General features: G+C 41.3%; 1 protein-coding gene across 8 annotated transcripts in view; it reads right to left on the reverse strand.

Annotated features, from left to right (window-relative positions):
* PLPP1 (phospholipid phosphatase 1) overlaps positions 1-20532 on the reverse strand; it is a 100802-nt gene extending 80270 nt beyond the window's left edge. For 2 of the 8 annotated variants that reach the window (XM_035014436.1, XM_035014429.1), the window contains exon 1: positions 20040-20531. In XM_035014436.1, the coding sequence (XP_034870327.1) occupies positions 20040-20060 (21 nt within the window). In that variant the 5' untranslated portion in view covers positions 20061-20531. Of the gene's footprint in view, positions 1-20039 lie in introns of all 8 variants that reach the window. The other 6 variants (XM_035014430.1, XM_035014434.1, XM_035014435.1 and 3 more) reach the window with 6 other exon arrangements.
* Between the last annotated feature and the right edge of the window lie 382 nt (positions 20533-20914).

Consider the following 20914-nt stretch of genomic DNA (forward strand, 5'->3'; position numbering starts at 1 on the left):
ACAGTAACATTTACATCATTAACGGTTGCCTAATTAGAAATGCATTATGCTAAGTGAAGAAGCCAGACTCAAAAGGCTACATACTGCATGATCTCATTTATATGATTTTATAGGATAGAGAACCAATCAGTGGTTGTCAGAGATACAGGATGTGGGAGGAGTCGACTACAAAAGAGCAGCAGGAGAGAATTTATTTGGAGTAATAGATCAATTCTGTATCTTGTGTAGCAGTTACATGAGTCTAAAATATAAATTGTCTAAATTCATAGAACTGTATGCCAAAAGAGTGAATTTTACTCTTCACTTAAGCCTCATATCACATTTCTCTATTCCCCACACCTGTTCCAGACCTCTTGCCACACTCTACACAATGACCCCCACCTTCCACCTAACATCTACTTGCTACTCTAGCTTCTATTTAGCTACTCCTGAAATCTTTCCTTTGATGTGGCAGGGTAAGGTCCTGCATAGAGTTGGGACTTTTCCACCTGAGTTTACTTCTGGCATTCTGCCAGTTACTAAACTTAAGTGAGCAGGGGCAAATTACTTATCTGAGCTCGATTTCCTCATATGGTGAATGCCAAAAAAAATACTATTTATATACCTTCTGGAACAGTTGTAAACTAAGAGCCTCGTAATGTGCCTAACATAACACCTGGCACATTAAGAGAGCTTAATCAGTGCTTATTCCCTGATCTTTCTCCTCCGCCTATCGCCTCTAGTGAAAAAGTACTTTTTAACTTGGAAAATCTATCAACACATACACAAGAAGATTTCAAATTATCAACTACATGTACTTGAGACAGCTTTCTTCAAAGGCTTGTCAATAGCCAACAAATTTCACAAAACAATGTAGGATAGTGAATCAAGGGAAAGATTCCTCTTTGAAGAGGTTCCTCTTTGAAGAGTTTATTTAGTCTTTAAAGAAATTACAACCTATAGCGTTCTATCTGGGTATTATTTAAGCTTTTGAAACAAAGCGTCATGTGTCCAGATGAGTTACTTCTCTCTCTGAATATAAAATGAGTCTTCCGGTCTCAGCAATCCCATCCACAAGCTTCACTTAACCAACAAAGTCTCTCTTATTAGTAGTTGGTCAAGAGATAACTTGTCGTGTGGGAAGGCCTATATTCCGAAGAATAACAATTGTGTGTTTACTGTTATACTGATTCTTGAATAAAGCTAGCAAGCTGATACCCTTTTAAAATTTCTGGGAGAATCATCTTCTAGAAAAGCATATGCATAACTGCCTCTTAAGAGGTGGTGTAGGGGAGCCTGGGTGGCTCAGTCGTTAAGCGTCTGCCTTCGGCTCAGGTCATGATCCCAGGGTCCTGGGATCGAGCCCCGCATCGGGCTCCCTGCTCTGCAGGAAGCCTGCTTCTCCCTCTTCTACTCCCCCTGCTTGTGTTCCCTCTCTTGCTGTGTCTCTGTCAAATAAATAAATAAAATCTTTAAAAAAAAAAAAAAAAAGAGGAGGTGTATACTGGTGTTGGGGGCAGATTTAAAAACCTTTCAGGAGATTGCTTTAGTAACTTAAGCTGTACAAAAGAAATCAGAATGACTTGATTTCACCATTTTAGTACAAAATTAGTTATCTCAGTGCTCAAAATATGAGTAAGAAATAACTCAAGAATAAAACCACAAATCAAAAATTTTAAGTAAACTACTAAATAAAATCCAGACCTGAAACCTCAACTGCATTTAACAGTTCATGTGCCCCTCCCAATAAAAAATATATTGTATAATATAAATCTTAGAAGTATTTAGGTGGATCCATCATGTCTAGTCTGAAATTATGCCAACTGGCAAGGGTCCAAAAACTAAAATAAAGTTATACTAAGATGGGTCTCAGAAGAAAAACATAAAAATGCTTACTTTGGCAGGAAGTCACCAAAGTGGCATATCTAAATTAGTAAGCTTTGTTTAAAACACACACACACCTATTTTTTTAAAGGCACACAAGCCAAAAAAGTTGGTAAAATTCTTTCTTAATGGTTATGATTACTGCAGTAGCAAATCATATATCCATTTTCCCAAAAATATATGTTTGTAATACTCAAGTTATTTTATACAGAAGATAAGCTGAAGAAGCAAGGATTCCCACCAATTATTACTTCAAGACTAAGGGCAAACATACAATGCTAAAACTACACAATGAATATCAGCTACATGGGAAGCAAGAAAAAAGACAGGCAGGCATTAGTTTGTTAAGTGCTTACTAAGTACCAGGTGCTTTATTTATAAGGATTCTCATTTATTCCTAACAAATCTATTATGTAGACCATATTCTCTCCATCACACAAGTGAAGAAATTGAAGCTCACATAACCATCTGTGTGACCCAAATCAAGAATATATAGCAAAGCAGAATTTTGAAACCAAGTTTACCAGGCTCCACATCCCAAACTCCACCATACTTGGTAACAGTTATTTGGAAAACAAGGGTATGAAGTAATCCATTGTTCTCCGCGAAGAGGGTTCTTTAAGAGGAGTTCAACTATTCCTATACAGTACCATTGATATAAAAAAGGTATTCCTAGGGGTGCCTGGCTGGCTCAGTCGGTAGGGAATGTGACTCTTGATATCAGGGTCATGAGTTCAATGCACCATATTGGGTGTAAAAAACACACACGGGGTGCCTGGGTGGCTGAGTCGTTAAGCGTCTGTCTTCGGCTCTGATCATGATCCCAGGGTCCTGAGATCGAGCCCCACATCAGGCTCCCTGCTCAGCGGGAAGCCTGCTTCTCCCTCTCCCACCTGCCCTGCTTGTGTTCCTGCTCTCGCTATCTCTCTGTCAAATAAATAAAATCTTAAAAAAAAAAAAAAACCACACACACACATACACTTGGGAATTTATTTTAAAAAAAAGATATTCCTATATCTGGCAAGATCATTCTTCCCCCAACTGGCATATCATAGGTAACCATGACAACCTATTATTTTAGGCTATTAGTGTATCAGCTGATAGCCCTAACTGATCTCCCATTCTCAGAAATGATTCTTCTGGCCTGTGTTTGGAATCTTCTCTACTATACTCGCCTTTCTCAGTCCAACATTTTTTTTTAAACATATTTTTTTGAATTTGTCAGAGAGAGAGCACGCACAAGCAGGGGGAGGGACAAAGGGAGAAGCAGGCTCCCCGCTGAGCAAGGAGCCCAATGCAGGACTCAGTCCCAGGACCCTTGGATCATGACCTGAGCCGAAGGCAGCTGCTTAACTGACTGAGCCAACCAGGCGTCCCCCCAACATTTTAAAGTAATTACTAATACCCACAATTTCCATTTCTTCATCCAATACCCACTTTTCAGACCACTCCAGTATGGAAATTGCTTCCTTACATAAGATTATCAATGACCTTTGTGTAACTAAATCCAATGGACACTTTACAGACTTTATCTTACTGGACCTTTCAGGAGAATATAGACATTGTTACCACTCTTTCCTTGGGGCACTCTCTTCACTTGGCTTTCCAGAAACATTCTCCTAGCTTTTAATGTTCCCTCTCAGTCTTGGTGTTCTCCATTTCTTCCCACAATCTGCAAGCTGGTTTCTCAAAGCTCCGTCTTAAACCTTCTCTCCTTCTCACTTTGTAACTCCTGTTCGAGATTTCACCAATTCTCTTAACTTCAATTACCATTAATATGTCAGTGACTCCCTCCCAAAAGTCAGACCATTCCTCTGAGCTCTAGACCCATTTATGCAAACAAGGACTTGACACTTTCTCTTCAAAAATCTCAAAGGCACCTTAAACATAAACCAGAATCGGGGCACCTGGGCTCGATCCCCCTGATCAGCAGAGAGCCTGCTTCTCCCTCTCCTCCCCACTCATGCTCGCTCTTCTCGCTCATGCTCTCTGTCGCTATCTTTGTCTCTCTCAAATAAATAAATAAAATCTTAAAAAAAAAAAAAAAGTAAACCAAAACCAAAATCATTATCTTTTCCAGACCCCTCTTCCTATTTCAGATCAGGTTCTCTCCTAGGGCTCTGCAGCTCAGTAACTGGTAGGAATCAACATCCATCCATTAAACAAGCCAGAACGTTCAGAACTATCCTTGCTATCCCAACTTCCCACATTCAGTATGTCACCAAAACTTTTCCATTTTACCTCCCAGAATCTTCAAATCCATCCACCTTTCTCCATCTCCACCATTACCTCTTTAGTCTCACTACCATGATCTCACTTGGACTATTTCAACAGCCTTTGAACTCATCTCCCTAAATCCATTCTTTTCCAGGCCTCATCCATCTATTACTTATCCTATACCCAAAGTCATCATTTTAAAAAGCTATCGCACATTCTCCTATTCAAAACTCTTTTTATAAACCCTCATAATACCCATATCTCTCCTTTATAGCACTTACTGGTTCATTTTTCTATTTATTTGTGTGATTCTATGAATCTCCTCTGCTTAAGAGTGTGGCACATAGAGGTGCCTGGGTGGCTCAGTCAGTTAAGCGTCTGCTTTCAGCTCAGGTCATGATCCCAGAGTCCTGGGATCCAGCCCCAAGTCGGGGGCGGGGGGCCTGCTCAGTGGGGAGTCTGTTTCTCCCTGTCCCTCTGTCCCTATCCCGGCTTGTGTGCTCTCTCTCTCACACTCTCTCACTCTAAGAAATAAATAAAATCTTTAAAAAAAAAAAGTGCGGCACACAACATGTGAGACAAATACTTGTGGAATAAACAAATGCCTCCTATGTAATGTACATAAGCCAAAGGGAATATGCAGATAAAGACCCAGCCCTTTTCAGATAAAGAAACTGAAGCTGTGAACGTGGGGGATTTATCCTAATTATAGGTGAAAGAACTGGAATTCAAACTCAGACCTGTATGTTTCCAGTGTCCACACACTTAACTTTTATGCATCCCATAATACAAAAGAATTCTCTAAAGACTTTTATACATTAGTAAAAATAAATGGAAATTATTTTATATCTTGGTAAAACACAAATTTTTTAAAATAAAGTTCTGTTGAAACTCCAAGGTAAACTCATCCTGCATTCTAGCCTCTTTAAAATGGAACACAGTCTGTTTCTCTCTTATTCTGGCTAATAATACTTTGCATAGATAAGATGGATACACATATATGATTCACACCCTTTATTATAGTATTAATATGTCTGTATCTCATATTACATAAACACCTTCTCCTGAATTATATTTAGGTAACTCACTGAAATATGCTTATGGCTAGCCCCTGCTTAAACCGTAAGGTTTCATTATTTGTTATATCTGACAGTTCAAAATGTCAAACTCCTCTACCTCTATACAACTTCAATTCACAATATATCAACCAAGTTATGCTGTCCCCCTATCTCAGTATTTCTTTTTTTTTTTTTTGTAAGTAGGCTCCATGCCCAGTGTGGGGCCCAAAGCGGGGCTTGGCTTCAACTCACAACCCTGAGATCAAGACCAGAACTGAGATCAAGAGTCAGATGCTTAATGACTGAGCCACCCAGGCACCCCCCACCCCAATAGCTCATTCTTAATCATGGAAAGTCCAAAGACAGGAAATATGGGTAACTAACACAGCATTTTTTCAGTAATCTGACTTTTTTTCCCTAGTAAATCCTAGACATAGGTTGAATTAATTGACCAACCTAAAGGACAAGTTCCTTACTTCAGTAATTTTAAATCACTATAAATGTGACCCTTAAATTTTTCCAAATGAAAAATCAGAATCTCCACCACAATCTCTTTACTGGGCAGCAAGCAATCTCGGGCCTTTATGAAGTACATCCTCATGATTAATTCTCTCATCCCTTCTATCAAAGAAGCTTCATCCTCTTCTGAACTCCTCTAAGAAGGCAAAAACAGACCATCCAGCAATATTTACTTCCTTCATTTCCTTTGTTTTCCTTTTCCCCACTCTCCTTTTTGCCTCCCTTTTTCTTAGAAGTTATTTATTTACAATGAGCACTGGGTGTTCTATGCAACTGATGAATCACTGAACACTACATCTGAAACTAATGATGTACTATAATGTTGGCTAATTTAAATTTTAAAACAATTTTTTTAAAGAAGTAATTTAGCTAAAGCCCACATCAGGGCCTTTAGGCTATAGAGGCTCACTTGAGTTTAAAATTTCAGTAATGGGCACCTGGGTGGCTCAGATAGTTAAGCGTCTGCCTTTGGCTCAGGTCATGATCCCAGGGTCATGGGATTGAGCCCCACATCGGGCTCCTGGCTCAGCGAGGAGCCTGCTTCTCCTTCTCCCTCTGCCTCTCTCTCTCTCTCGGTATCTCTGTATCTCAGATGAATAAATAAAATCTTTTAAAAAATTAAGTAAATAAATAAAATTTCAGTAACTATTGAATAGCTCAGTGCTTTTAAATGTATGTTTTAAGTTACTAACAAACAAAAAATATGCTCTTAAATAGGACTCAATTTTGTCAAGATTTTCTTACAACTTTGGCCATGGAATTTTAATTCTGCTATATTTTTAGTTGGTGTTGAGTTTCCATGGCTATAAAGTAGATGAAATCCTTAACTGTTCAATGGTATCTATATCCCAATGGCCCACATAGTAATAAATCAGTCAGACAGCTACAGCTACACAGGAACATTGAGGTCTCACCATTCCAATCATTAATTGGCTAATGAACTAGTCTGTACTGAGGAAAACAGAAACACAATCTCAGATAATGTAATTACTCTATTTCAAAGAATATTTCTCACCTGTTTATTATTCAGCAGGTCAATGGAACAGAACATAGCACAAGCAAATGACAAGGTTAGAAGAGATTCCCTTGGTGTGTCAGATCTTTGCCAAAAGAATTTGACAGACTTTACTGAGGACAAACTGCTATTGATACAATAATCTCCTGATATTAAGCAGACTAAGTTAAAACTGTGGTTTCTTTCCCTTTTTAATTAAATGGTAGGTGAACATTAATCTTTTTTTTAAAAAATGAACATCTCCCTTCACTGAAATTTCAGTCTGACCAAATTATACTTTGCACTGGCTTTTCAAGATAGCACATACCCCCATTTCTCACAGTATGACTGATACTGGAATAACAAACTAGTTCAAGATTTCCTGAGCCCCTTTGTCACTGATAAAACTGTGTACCTAAGTATGGCAAAAGAGAAAACTCAAGCAGGGGGCCTGTTACTTTGTATCAGGACCCATCACTACTACCTAAACACTTTTCAGCTTTTTCCTACTTTCTGCTGACAACATTCACACCATTCGTGGCCAGACTAGACTTGTAATTGATCGCCTACAGGTCTGTCCCAGTTGCTCAAAACACCCCCTTGTATACTATGTGCTCTCTCTTCCTTCTTGGACTTCCTTGTGAGTCCACTGGTGTCAACTGCTGTAATATATTCTGCAGCAACGGACTCTTTTTTTTTTTTTTTTTTAAGATTTCGTTTATTTATTTGACAGAGAGAGAGGCACAACGAGAGAGGGAACACAAGCAGGGGGGAGTGGGAGAGGGAGAAGCAGGCTTCCCGCCGAGCGGGGAGCCCGATGCGGGGCTCGATCCCAGGACCCTGGGACTGTGACCTGAGCCGAAGGCAGACACTCAACGACTGAGCCACCCAGGCGCCCCACAAGTGACTCTTCTTGATAAGCAAAGTTTGCTTACCACTACAGTCCTGAGATATATGCAGGCAGGTATTATTCTCTTTATAAATTACACATGAATAAATGAAGCAGCCCATGAGATCCTGCCCATGTGATCATTGAGAGTAGCAGAAGCAAAACCAGAATTTGACTTCCAAGCCAACTGCTTTCACTACTAGACCATACTTTGAACTGTTTAGTTACATAAAGAAATTGCACTCACTGGAAAATCTCCATGACATCAAATCCTAAGCAAGGGGGAAAGTCAATGCAAAAACATCCCCATAAAGGTAATTTACCTGTTATTATATTTGGTTCATAATTAGGCTATCTCCAATGGCAGCACTTAGAATCTCATTCATATTGTGGTACATAAAGTTAGTATTAATGTAGATATCCAACACTAGCTATAAAGTTGAATATTACCCATAACCTGCCTAACAAGTTTTGATAACATCACAATTTAAAACCTTTTTGCCAACTTGACCGCTGGGTCAGAAACAATACATATTTGGAAATTCCTTTCTCATATCTATGCCATTTGAAAAAGAAAGTAATATAAATGTCACTTGCTTCTGTTACACTGCACAACTATGTTAAGTATATTTGCCAAATTAAATCGGGATGTCGCTTGAAAAATTGTGTTTTTTTAATAATAGTTTTAAAGTTAATACCATAAAAGTATGACTTTTAATTACATTTAGTCACACATTTAACAAACTGCCTTTATGCAGAAGGCTATTAGCTAAAATGGGGCCATCCCAGAACACTGCAGATGGGTGTGACCACTACATACATCTGCTTCTTAAACTCTGTGGAAAGAAGAAAGGATAACTTCTTACTGATCAAAAGAAGTTATGATGAGAACAGGTTATGTTTAGCTCCTTCAGCCTGAACTACAAGTTAGCTCTTGACCAGCTTCTATTTAAGACCTAAAACCTTCATGTTTGAGGAACTGAGAACTAAGAGAAGTTACCACTATCCAAGCCAGGCCATTACTAGCGCACACACCTGTTTCTATTTTACTATCTTCTCTCCATCCGCAAACACTCATTTGGGTCCCTTGCCTCTGAGCTGTGGGAATACTGTCCACCTAGAAGTAAAATCAGAAGATCTTACTGAGGTATCTGATCCCAGAAAGAAGTAAGTTAGAAGTAACTGAAACATTTCCCAAGGGGCGCCTGGGTGGCTCAGGCGTTAAGCGGCTGCCTTCGGCTCGGGTCATGATCCCGGGGTCCTGGGATCGAGCCCCGCAATCAGGCTCCCTGCTCGGCGGGGGGGCCTGCTTCTCCCTCTCCCGCTCCCCCTGCTTGTGTTCCCTCTCTCGCTGTGTCTCTCTCTGTCAAATAGATAAAATAAAATCTTTCAAAAAAAAAAAAAAACCATTTCCCAAAATGATCTGGGCACTAAAAAATGAAATACGAACCAGATTCCTATCTCAATGCTCTTTAAGCTGAAACTAGAACTACACTAAATAATGTTCCAAAAGAAAAGTCACTACCATGTGACATCAAATTTGAATAACAGACTGTGTCAGTGGTACTAAATTGGTTTATTAATTTAATAATGATAACAGCACGGGCCAGAACTATACTAAACACTTCACTATGCTAAACACTTCATATACATTGTCTCATACATTATCTCATCTAATTTCACAGCAATATGAGGAATGCACTATTAACATCTTTTTCCTCATTAGATGACGAAACTCACAGAGTTGAAGCGACCTGCCCAACATCATAGCGTTAGTAATAGATGGAGCTAAAACTCAAACCCTGGAGAAGCGGCTGACTTAAATACACTGCCTATACATTCATGTTGCAAACATCTGAATGCTTACCATGTGCCACACACTTTCTAAGCACCCTCCTCCTGTGTCTTCACCCGGTAATACAGGTGGGGCCTAAACTGTCTACAGGATTATTTATAGAATTTAGCACTAACTAAAAGTAATGTTCCCAAAGGTATACGTTATCTCTGCTAGAAAGTAAAAGCAATCATCTCAGGAGAAATCATTTTGAAATATAATAGACTTCATTAAAATACCTACCGATCTCCATTTACAAGGCTCTGTGTACCTCTTCCAGGATGGAGACCCTGTCTCACTCACTCTCAGTAACTTCAAAGCTGGGACCTATCAGCACTCAACTTACCATACAGTATTGTCACTGTTTCTTACGAGTCTGTCTTCCACAATAAGCAAGAGCTATTTGAGTTTTGTTTTTATTTTTTTTGTTTTATTTTTGTTTTATTTTTTTTGTTTTATTTTTCTACCCATTTTTGTTTTCCAGTGCTATGACATAAAATGAAGCTAACACCTCAGTTTTGTGATGATTGCATGAGTTTATGTAAGACATTTACCAAAGGCTCATTTAGGTATCCAGTGAATGATGGTTTGCTTTTCCTCATTTACCCCTAGAGCACCTAAGCAGCCAACCCATCTCTCTCAGTGCTGATGTAAATGTACCAAAAGGCAAGGCAGAACCTGGCTTAACAAGCTGCCAATTAACTCAAGAGCTCATCCAGTACACATTTCCTATATGTCATTTTCCTAGGCACCCCACCCCGAAAAAAGACTCAGGAAACATTTCCAAGCAATGACAACTGAGAACTAAACCATGAGATTCTAACTACATCTGCTGGAATGAGTTACCAAAGGTGACTCTGAACTCTATAACACATGACTCACACGAAATACAGTGAAGGACAAAGGTCTTCCTTTCCTGTATAGAAATGCCCAAGACAACGCTATCTGAAAAAAAAAATCTGTGGGTATGTTACCAAACAGGGCAAATTAGTTACATCTTCCAGTATGATATACTCTCCTGGCAAACTCTTAGCAGTAATGAGGAGTTTGAGTTATGAAAAATTAAATTGCCTCCTTTGGACAGCAGGCACATGCTCAAAATATCATAAGTAGAAATAGACTCTGGGGCGCCTGGGTGGCTCAGTTGGTTAAGCAACTGCCTTCGGCTCAGGTCATGATCCTGGAGTCCTGGGATCGAGTCCGGCATTGGGCTCCCTGGTCGGGGAGGAGCCTGCTTCTCCCTCTGACCTTCCACCCTCTCATGTACACTCTCTCTCATTCTCGCTCTCTCAAATGAATAAATCTTTAAAAAGAAAAAAAAAAAGAAAAGAAATAGACTCTGAAGTCACATCATACAGAATTCAGATAGTCATAAAACAATTAGGCTACCTAAAAATAATGATTGTTTTTAGAGTCAGCTAATCCCCTAACCTCTCCTTCCTCAACCTCTCCATTTATTGGCACCTTTCCTAAATCTGGACCAGTGAATCCACATTCAAAATTTATAATCCTTAAAAATGCATTTCCCAATTCCTGACTATACCACTTCTTAGCTGGGTTCCATTAGGAGAGTCTCCCAATTACTTTAGCCTTCAGTTCTATGACCTACAGAATGGAGATGACCAAGCTACCCTCCCTGATCAAGTTGTTAAGATACTTTACAGGGGGGCACCTGAGTGGCTCAGTCGTTAAGCGTCTGCCTTCGGCTCAGGTCATGGTTCCAGGGTCCTGGGATAGAGCCCCGCATCAGGCTCCCTGCTCAGTGCGAAGCCTGCTTCTCCCTCTCCCACTCCCCCTGCTTGTGTTCCCACTCTTGCTGTGTCTCTCTCTGTCAAATAAATTAAAAAAATATTTAAAAAAAAAAAAAAAAAGATACTTTACAGGCTGGGGCGCCTGGGTGGCTCAGTTGTTAAGCGGCTGCCTTCGGCTCGGTCATGATCTCAGGGTCCTGGGATCGAGCCCAGCATCCGGCTCCCTGCTCAGCGGGAAGCCTGCTTCTCCCCCTCCCACTCCCCCTGCTTATGTTCCCTCTCTAACTGTGTCTCTGTCAAACAAATAAATAAAATCTTTAAAAAAAAAAAAAAAGATACTTTACAGGCCATACTGGGCCTAGTAAGCACTAAACAACTGTCAGTTATTATTATCGACTTTGACATTTAGAAGTAAGTTACAAAATTCACTATTACAAATGCCATGGCTGCATATTATATTCCAGTCACACTGTTACAAATGTTACAATTCCTGTTACAAATTCCTCTTTGCTGTTTGGCCCTTAACACCTGCTCTTCCCTAAACCTAGAATCAACTTCTTCCAGTTCCTCCACAGCCAATTCAAATACCACCTCCTCAGAGAATCCTTCCTTGAGATTGCCACCCTCCACCATCTCACTCTCTTTTTTTTTTTTTTTAAGATTTTATTTATTTATTTGACAGAGAGAGACATAGGGAGAGCAGGAACACAAGCAGGGGGAGTGGGAGAGGGAGAAGCAGGCTTCCCTCAGAGCAGGGAGCCCGATGTGGGGCTCGATCCCAGGACCCTGGGATCATGACCTGATCCGAAGGCAGACGCTTAACGACTGAGCCACCCAGGCGCCCCATCTCACTCTCTTCTAACCTTGTTTTAATTTTTTTGTGGCATTTACAAACATCTGTAATTGTCTTAAAGACTAAAGACATTATCTTTTTCACAGTGATATTTATAGCTCCTAACATTGTATTAAACACATAATGCGTGCTCAATAAATAAAGATAATTCAAAATCAAATATTTAAAAAATCTAGCACTGGACACACACACCCAAAAAAACAATTTCAGATTAAGATATATCGAAATAATATCTGGTTGAAAAAAGCAAGAGTAGAGGAAAAAGAGGATATGGAGAAGTATTACACAACAGTTTTTTGTTTGCAGTCCACTTAATTGCAGAGAATTCAAATAACAGAATTTACACAAATGAGGATGTACAATTAAGGTCATTCAAAAAATTTTTTTAAATGAAGTCCACTTTTTATACGAGGAGTGACCATTTCCATGGCCTGGGCAATAAAAATAGTGAGGGTGACACAGAGTACAGCTAACTCCATTTTCTTGATTAAGCTGAAATTCAGGATTTATGAATGTATAAAGTTTTTCCATTTGTTTAATTACTCTCCAACACAGACCTACCCAGATCAATTTCCTCCACTGCTGGGATTACCACTACTTGGAGATCATATATGTGGTTTTTATACATGACTGATACAACACTACTATTTCAAGATGGTCTATAAGCTTCAAAGACATTCCATGAGTATTCATGGGAAACATTTCAAAGTTTGTGAGTGTTTTTGTACCTAACACAAAACTAGTTTATGTTATTTCTACTAAAATTATGTTACAGTTGGTAGGATTAGAGAGGATTAATTTTATTTGACAAACATATGTACATTAAGTTCAAGGCACTGTTCTAAGCTCTTTACATACTGACTCACTTAAGCCTCACAACAACCATATAAAGTAGGTACTTTTATTAGGAAAAGAGGCACAAAGAAGAAAATTGCCCAAGGTCACACAGCTAGTAAAGAGGAAGTGAAATGTGAACCTAAGCAATTTAGATCAAGAGTCCATCACTAGACTATGTTACCTCTCTATTATTTTAAAGAAAAAGAAAAACTTATAGTTTATAAAGAAAAAGTCATTCCCAAACTCCCATTAGGCTAGTTTCAGGCCAAAACAAAACAACAACTCTGTTTAAGCCATCTGGGTTTTAAACCTAGACAGCAAGCAGGCTGAAGGGAAGAATAAAAGGAGGAAGAGAAGAGAGAAGGAAAAAAACTGTAAAAATGAAAAATAAGGTAAGTAAATAAGAAGGCTGGAAGAAGAAAGCTACTTGTAACCACTGTTCATACTATCTGAATGGTGAGTGCTTTCTAAAAAGACAGTAAGAGAGACAAAACAGTGTCTATATAATCCCTAACTAGCTTATTACATGGATTGTGTACTTCTAAACCAAATGCTGAATTAAGTCACCTAAATTAGGAGGAAGTGGACAATTAACATTCCAAATTCCTTTCCATAAAGTGTAAGCTACATTTTAACTGGGTTACTTAAAATCTGAGAGTTTAGTGACTTTCTTCCAACTTCTTTAATAGGGTCAATAACAACAATTTAAACTTCAATTTCTTATCCACAAGAATCAGAATAACTCCCCAAGCTGAGCAGATAGGAAACTTTGGTAGAGCTCAGCCAAAAATGATTAAACAAGAAAAAGATTAATCAAGATCCACAGCATGTCCATGAGGTTCCAAGAGGATGTAATTCAAACTGAATATAAAGGAAGAATTTACATTTCATAAAATCTATAGAGAAGAACATTCTCTGAACATTTCCATACCTTATTCCAAGCAAGGTAAGTTTAAGTTAAAACTCAAGTGTATAGGGCGCCTGGGTGGCTCAGTTGGTTAAGCAACTGCCTTCGGCTCAGGTCATGATCCTGGAGTCCCAGGATCGGGTCCCACATCGGGCTCCCTGCTCGGCGGGGAGTCTGCTTCTCCCTCTGACCCTCCTCCCTCCCATGCTTTCTGTCTCTCATTCTCTCTCTCTCAAATAAATAAATAAAATCTTTAAAAAAAAACCAAAACAAAACAAAACTCAAGTGTATAAAGCCAACTGGAGCCAAACAGTAGTATCTTCTTCCAGGCCTCTGCTTTTATTCAAAACTGGCCAAAGGTTTCGAAAAAGCCTGCAACAGGACCCCAGTCTAACCCAAGGATATGCCAGCTTAACACATTTTTGTTCATTTTCTGAGATCCCTTCCCTCTCACTGTGGCTTGGAGGAAAGAGAAAAGTTATATAAAAAAGAGATAAACACAGTAAACTTTCATCAGAAGCAAAAGAAGTTTGCTTAATAAAAGTTAATGGAGGTTGAAATGGCTAGCAATCAGGATAAGCATTATGTCCAATTTATGTATTGATTTACTTATTTTTATCTTCAGCATCCAATACAATGCCAAGCACCTACCAGATACTAAACAAATACATGTTCAATAATGAATGAATGAACAAATAAACGTTAGGAAAAAAGGGAAGGCACAAAATGCTGCAGACTATTTAGCAAGTGAGAATCTTTCACTGAATACTTGATTGTTTCTTCCCTGAGAAACAGGTCCAAATTGAGAGACAGGAAAGGGACCACTCCTCAGGAGTAATACTTAAGGGGTAGGATGATGTCAGTATCATGGCAACAACATATGGTATCAGTATTTGAGATAAGTACTGAGGAAGAACAAGTAACAGGGATTCTACAAACACCTACTATTGGTTGCCAGTTTTTTGCTGCCAGATTTTATTCTTAATCTATTGACTCTGATTTGGCATAATGGTGATACCACATTTGGAGCTTGCTAAGGAAACTATGACCAACCTCTCTTCTAAGAAGAGAGCCCATGAGCTTCTGTTTGCACCTGCTGTAATGAGCAGCTGTGAATGGTGTTCAGTGCAGAAAGGGAAGCTACCTCAAATCTGTTTGGGACACGTATGAATGTCATTAGTAGGGTCCCAACCAAAAACAAACAAACCACAAAAACAGTCAAAAAAGGTATTCAAGAGAATTTAATGAAGGAACCATCTTTGTAAGTAGAGGCAAGATTTAGGGAAAGTAGCAAAGGATGGTGGAATACTCCCAAGCTACCAACATCAGGAGGCCATTATCACCATTAGGCCTAAAGGGGCAACTAAGGGGTTACCAGAACCCAGAAAGATCTGTAATTGGAGCTGACTGGCAGAGAGGGCGATTGAAAAGAAGCTGTGACCTACTCACAAACCACAGAACAGCTCTAGCAACACAAATCCAGCAGGAAAGAACTGGCTCTTCCAGGCCTCCTACTGATGTACCACCAGCCAAAGCCAAACAGAAACCATAAAGCAAGAGGTCAGTTGATAGAGCCCATATAATTTGCCTGCTTCCCAGAGCACAGAGCAAGGTGGAGAACAAAGCTGGAGGGGCAAAAGGAGAATATGAAGGCCAAAAAGGTATTCTAAATGACTGACACACAGCAAAACACAAGCACATAAAAAGTTTTTGCCAGTTACACCTTCTAGACACCACAGGATGGTCTACAAAAAAGTCATAAACTTACTTGGGTCCCTACTGCCTTGCATCAAGTTGGGGAGGAAAAAAAAAAAAGAGTCTAAGAAATATTCCAGGAAACTTTTGTCACTTCTGCATCACTAAGGATAAACAAACAAACCATTTATTTATAATGGATCAGGTCTAAGACAACTCCCTTCTCTGTACTCAAAGGGCACTTATTCCATACCTCCATTATTACGCTTATCATGATGTAATATAACATGTTTGTTTGTTCTTCATTAGACCCTAATCTCCTTTAGGGCAAGGATTGCCTTACTCATCTTTGTATCCCTAGCACCTAACATGGACTTGGCAGAATCAGCCTTCAATCAATGTGCACTGAATCCATCAGTGGACTCGGTGTCCACTACCTGGCAGCCTTAAGCCATTGTGGATAAAATCTGGAATGACTCTCAGTAATTAAACACTAGTAAGTTTTATTCAGGACACCATTTAACACACTGGGCAAAAACATTGCTCATTTCACACCAGCCTGCTATCATTCCCTATAGAGCAACTTTTCTTGTGTGCTCAGATGCTTATAACTCGCCTTTTCTACAATGATAGAACTCATCATCAAAAGAGCCAGAGAAAGATGTCAAGACTATGCTCCATTTCAAATACATACCATCTCTCAAAATTCTGACTCTTTTTCCAAGAACTTACCACATCCACTGAAGGAACTAATCATTTGGGTATTATCAGATGGAGGAAGTGATGTTTTACAGTGATAAAGACGACCAAGGGGTACAAATGTACATGTACATATACACACACACACACATTTAATGATCACTTCAACAGACATCACACTCCATAAAATTTTAAAGTAGTCATGTAACACAATCATGTAACATCATCATATTAAAATGGATACACTGTATGATGTTGGGGTGGTCATTAACAGAACCTGGAACATATTCACGTTGTAATTATGAATCACTTTCACATAACCCTGTACTTAAGAAGTGCTTAATCATCTTTTTGTTGGTGTAGTTAACTCTTACCTGCATATTATCCACAGAAAAAGAATAAAGTTAATGCCAAGTTGATAACCCCTAATTTTAGGCTGTCAATCTCCTGCTGTCAGTAAAGTGAATAAAAACCAATTTTAAAATAACCCTTACAGGGACGCCTGGGTGGCTCAGTCGGTTAAGCGGCTGCCTTCGGCCCGGGTCATGATCCCAGCATCCTGGGATCGAGTCCCACATCGGGCTCCTTGCTCAGCAGGGAGCCTGCTTCTCCCTCTCCTCCCTCTGCTTGTGCTCTGTCAAATAAATAAAATCTTTAAAAAAAATAAATAAAATTAAATAAAATAACCCTTACACTCCAATAAAAAGGTGAATTTGCTATCAAAATGTATTGCCTTCCAAAACTCAGCATGAAAAAGTTTTTTTATATCCTCCCCCACTGTTCTCTTCCATTGCTGTTTGTAATGGAGAATTGATATTGTTAAATCTAATGTCATCCTATATACCAAATTAAAATAAGTCAGTACTTCATTTTCTATTTGGGAAAAGGGAATTCTGGGCCCATCATAAAAATCTTCTGAATAACTTTAAAAGAATTGTGAGTAATACAGTAACAGATAAAACATGTTTCAAATAGATGAGGTATCTTTTTCTAAAACATACTTAATCCCTAAGTCCCCAAACAAGTTTTTCCAAAACCATCGAAGACATTTAAATCAAAAACACAATTTTATCTTTTTGAGAGCCATCATAAATCCTGCAACTGTCAGGTCAATGTAGCAATGTAGCAATAAAATTATTCTTACCTCTATAGTACAATTATGTGCTATTTGCATCATGCTGAAAACACCGATAAGAACTTACAATTTATAAAACTGTACTGCATACAGGTTTCTCCATTATAAATTTTAAAACATACAAACAAAATATAGGTCTACCTTATGACTTTGTGGTTATTAATATTAGCTTTAGCTACCTTAAAACAGTATTAGGTTTCATTTGTCCTAGTACAGTGCTTGGCTCACAGAAAAAACTTGACATTTGTTTTATAAATTAATAACTCTCACAAGGTAGGAGAACAGGAAGTTAATACATAATTCTAAGAGTGCAGCAATGACAGGGTACAATCCAATATATTAGAATTAGTAAAATTACTTCTGACCAAACATTTTCCTCTCCCTTCTCTAAAACATAAATGAAGCTTAACAAAGCCCTACTGACAGTGAGTAGGAGTTAAAGTACATTTAAAAATTTTACATCTTACCAGAGGGGCGGTGGGTGGGGAAATGGGTGAAGCAGGTGAAGGGGATTAAGAGTACACTTATTTTGATGAGCACGGAGTCATATATAGAATTGTTGAGTCACTCTACTGCACACCTGAAACTAACATAACAGTTTTCTAACTACACTGGAATTAAAAAACAAATCTAAAACTAAAATAAAATTTAACATCTTTCCAAAGATAATCCTTTCATTGTAAATCAATAAATTTCCATATAGTTAATGTAGTTATTAGTATGTCTTGACATCTGAAAGAATTCCTTGCGTTTCAATAGCGTTCCAAAACGTTGTTTCGCTTTCCTACACTTAACTCCAAGAATTCACTGTGGAGCTCTACAGGAAGTGTCCTGGTCAACAATAAAGATATTTCATAAATAATAAAAAGGGATTTTACCTCAAAGAAGAGGTAAAAGAATTTTTAAGAATTGAGCAAGAATTCGGGCTCCCTGCTCCTTGAGAGCCTGCTTCTCCCTCTGCCTCTGTCTCTCATGAATTAAAAAAAAGGGGGGGGGGGCGCCTGAGTGGCTCAGATGGTTAAGCGTCTGCCTTAGGCTCAGGTCATGATCCCGGCGTCCTGGGATCGAGTCCCGCATCGGGCTCCCTGCTCCTTGGGTGCCTGCTTCTCCTCTACCTCTCTCTCTGTCTCTCATGAATTAAAAAAAAAAAAGAATTGAGCAAGATTGCAAGCGCCTAAGTGGTCAGGTATGAGGCAGGAAAGTGGAATACGAGATTCAAACCCGGGGAATTTATCAGTGAAAAGCCATTATGCACACCTGCACCTAGGATTCTCAAGTCACAGATCCCCCAGCCAAAGAACTTGCCAGTACCATTACTTTACTTCCATACTTGACTAGGGCTACCCAAACCTCAATCAGATCATATATATATATATATATATATATATATATATATATATATATATACACACATATACACACACACATACATATAACGTCTAAATAGTTCGCAAAATACTGCTTTACAAAACACATATTAAAAAGGTGAAAGTTGGGCGCCTGGGTGGTTCAGTCGTTAAGCGTCTGCCTTCGGCTCAGGTCATGATCCCAGGGCCCTGGGATCGAGTCCCACATCGGGCTCCCTGCTCGGCGGGAAGCCTGCTTCTCGCTCTCCCACTCCCCCTGCTTGTGTTCCTGCTCTCGCTATCTCTCTCTCTGTCAAATAAATAAATAAAATCTTTAAAAAAAAAAAAAAGGTGAAAGTTTCGGGGCGCCTGGGTGGCTTAGTTGGTTAAGCGACTGCCTTCGGCTCGGGTCCTGGCATCGAGCCCCGTACCGGGCTCCCTGCTCGGCCAGAAGCCTGCTTCTCCCTCTCCCACTCCCCCTACTTGTGTTCCCCCTCAAGCTGTCTCTGTCAATTAAATAAATAAATAAAATCTTTAAAAAAAAAAAAAAAGTGAAAGTTTCCTTCCAACGCCTATCCCTTATCCAGGTGACTTCAATTCTTTCTTGTCAAAAGAAAGAAGCAACTGGCAACCAGAAGCCCCAGAAATGAACTCTTCCATGAGGAAGACAACGCCAAAGCTGCTGCAGCCAAAGATGTCTAGCGCTCCTTGTGGGCTGTCACTGGAGATGGAAAGCTACACCATGGCAAGGTCTGCACAGAGAAGCAAACAGGTCTGGAGCACGCGCGCGCGCGCACACACACCCAAACACACACACCCGAAAAGGCAAGCTGCTTCAGACCTATAGGCAGAAACCTGGCATCCTCACACCCACTTGCAACCTGACAATTTACAACCGGGTAACACCTTCTAATTAGGAACGTTCTAGCCTTTTAAAGATGAAAAATTAAACTGCTTCCCACAAGTAAGATAAATCAGGCACTGGCGCCTGTTACTGAAAATCCCCAGGGAATCAAACCGCCCGTGTCGCTACTGAACCTGACAAGCCAGTGACCGGGTTTCCCTACAGCAGAGAGGGGAGGAGCCCACCCCGCTCTGTTGGGAGTGGAACGGGAGACAGAGGACAGGAGCAAGGGACGGAGCGCAGAGGCGTGAACAGCGTCCAAGCAGAGCTGGGCTCAGCACACCGGCGGGGACAGACAGACAGAGGGGACCACGCGGGGGCCGGGGGTGCAGGCTGCAAAGCGGGATCCCCGGGCTGCGAAGCCGCCCCCCGAGTCTCTCCCTGCAAAGGCGCGCCCGTCAGGCGCACACACACCGCCCCCACGCCCGTCCGCAGCTCTCCGCGAGTCCCCTCCCAGAAGACACACGCCCGTACCCACCGGGACTCCGCACCCCGGGCTCGCGCGCACACGCCCCTCGGGCCGGCGGCACGTACGTACCCAGCAACACGCAGAGCACATCAAGGGCCACGTACGGCAGCCGCGTCTTGTCAAACATCGTCTCGGCCCCGGCGGCCCGACGCGGGCGGTAGATGAGGCACACAATTCACGACACCGGGCGGGGGGGGCGGTGGCGACGGCCCCAAGCTATGCCTCCTCTCGCCCGGAGAAGCGCCGCTGAGGGCAGACGAGGTCCAGGCGGCTCTCTGACGGCCAGCAATGGCGCCCGGGACCCCTGCCCTCGCAGCTCCCACACACCGAGACGCTCGCGTGCCAGCCGCGGCGGCTCCGTGGTCTCGGGCCCTCCTCGGTAGGCCCTGGCCTGCCCCGGCGGCTCGCTGTCCCGATCCCGGCGCCCGCTCCCAACAGGCGGGGCGTCGGAACTCGTGCTTTAAGGATGGGACCGGTAGGGAGGAGGAACATGGGCTCGGCCCCTCCCGCGGCACAGCGCGGGACACGCCAGCGCGCGGCCTCGCTGGCTGAAGGGAGCGCGGCGAAGCCTAGGCGGCCAGTAATGGGGCGGCGGGGCGGGGCCGGGAACCCCAAGCCCGAGAGTTCTGGCCAATCAGCGCCGCCGGCCCCGCCCCGCCCGCCCTGCGGAGCCCGCCTCTGGAGTGGGATGCACTGCGGCCTGGCAGACGTTGGGGGCGCCTCGGGTGCGAGGCAAGGGGCGTCGCTCCGACCGGCGTTTCTGCGGTGGTCGCAGGAGGAGGTCTCGTTAGCCCTGGCCGGGGGCTATTGATGCCGGGAGGGAGAGCTGGGTTCTGGACCTACGATCCCAGAGCGCCGGCTCTCTGCCGGCCGTCCTCATCCGTGCGGTTCAGATACTACAGAGGTCCGAGACAGGCAGTGACGAAGACTTGACCAAGCGTTAC

The sequence above is a fragment of the Mirounga leonina genome, unplaced genomic scaffold (assembly GCF_011800145.1).
Source record: "Mirounga leonina isolate KUSES-001 unplaced genomic scaffold, KU_Mleo_1.0 Mir_168, whole genome shotgun sequence".
Classification (NCBI taxonomy): Eukaryota; Metazoa; Chordata; class Mammalia; order Carnivora; family Phocidae; genus Mirounga; species Mirounga leonina.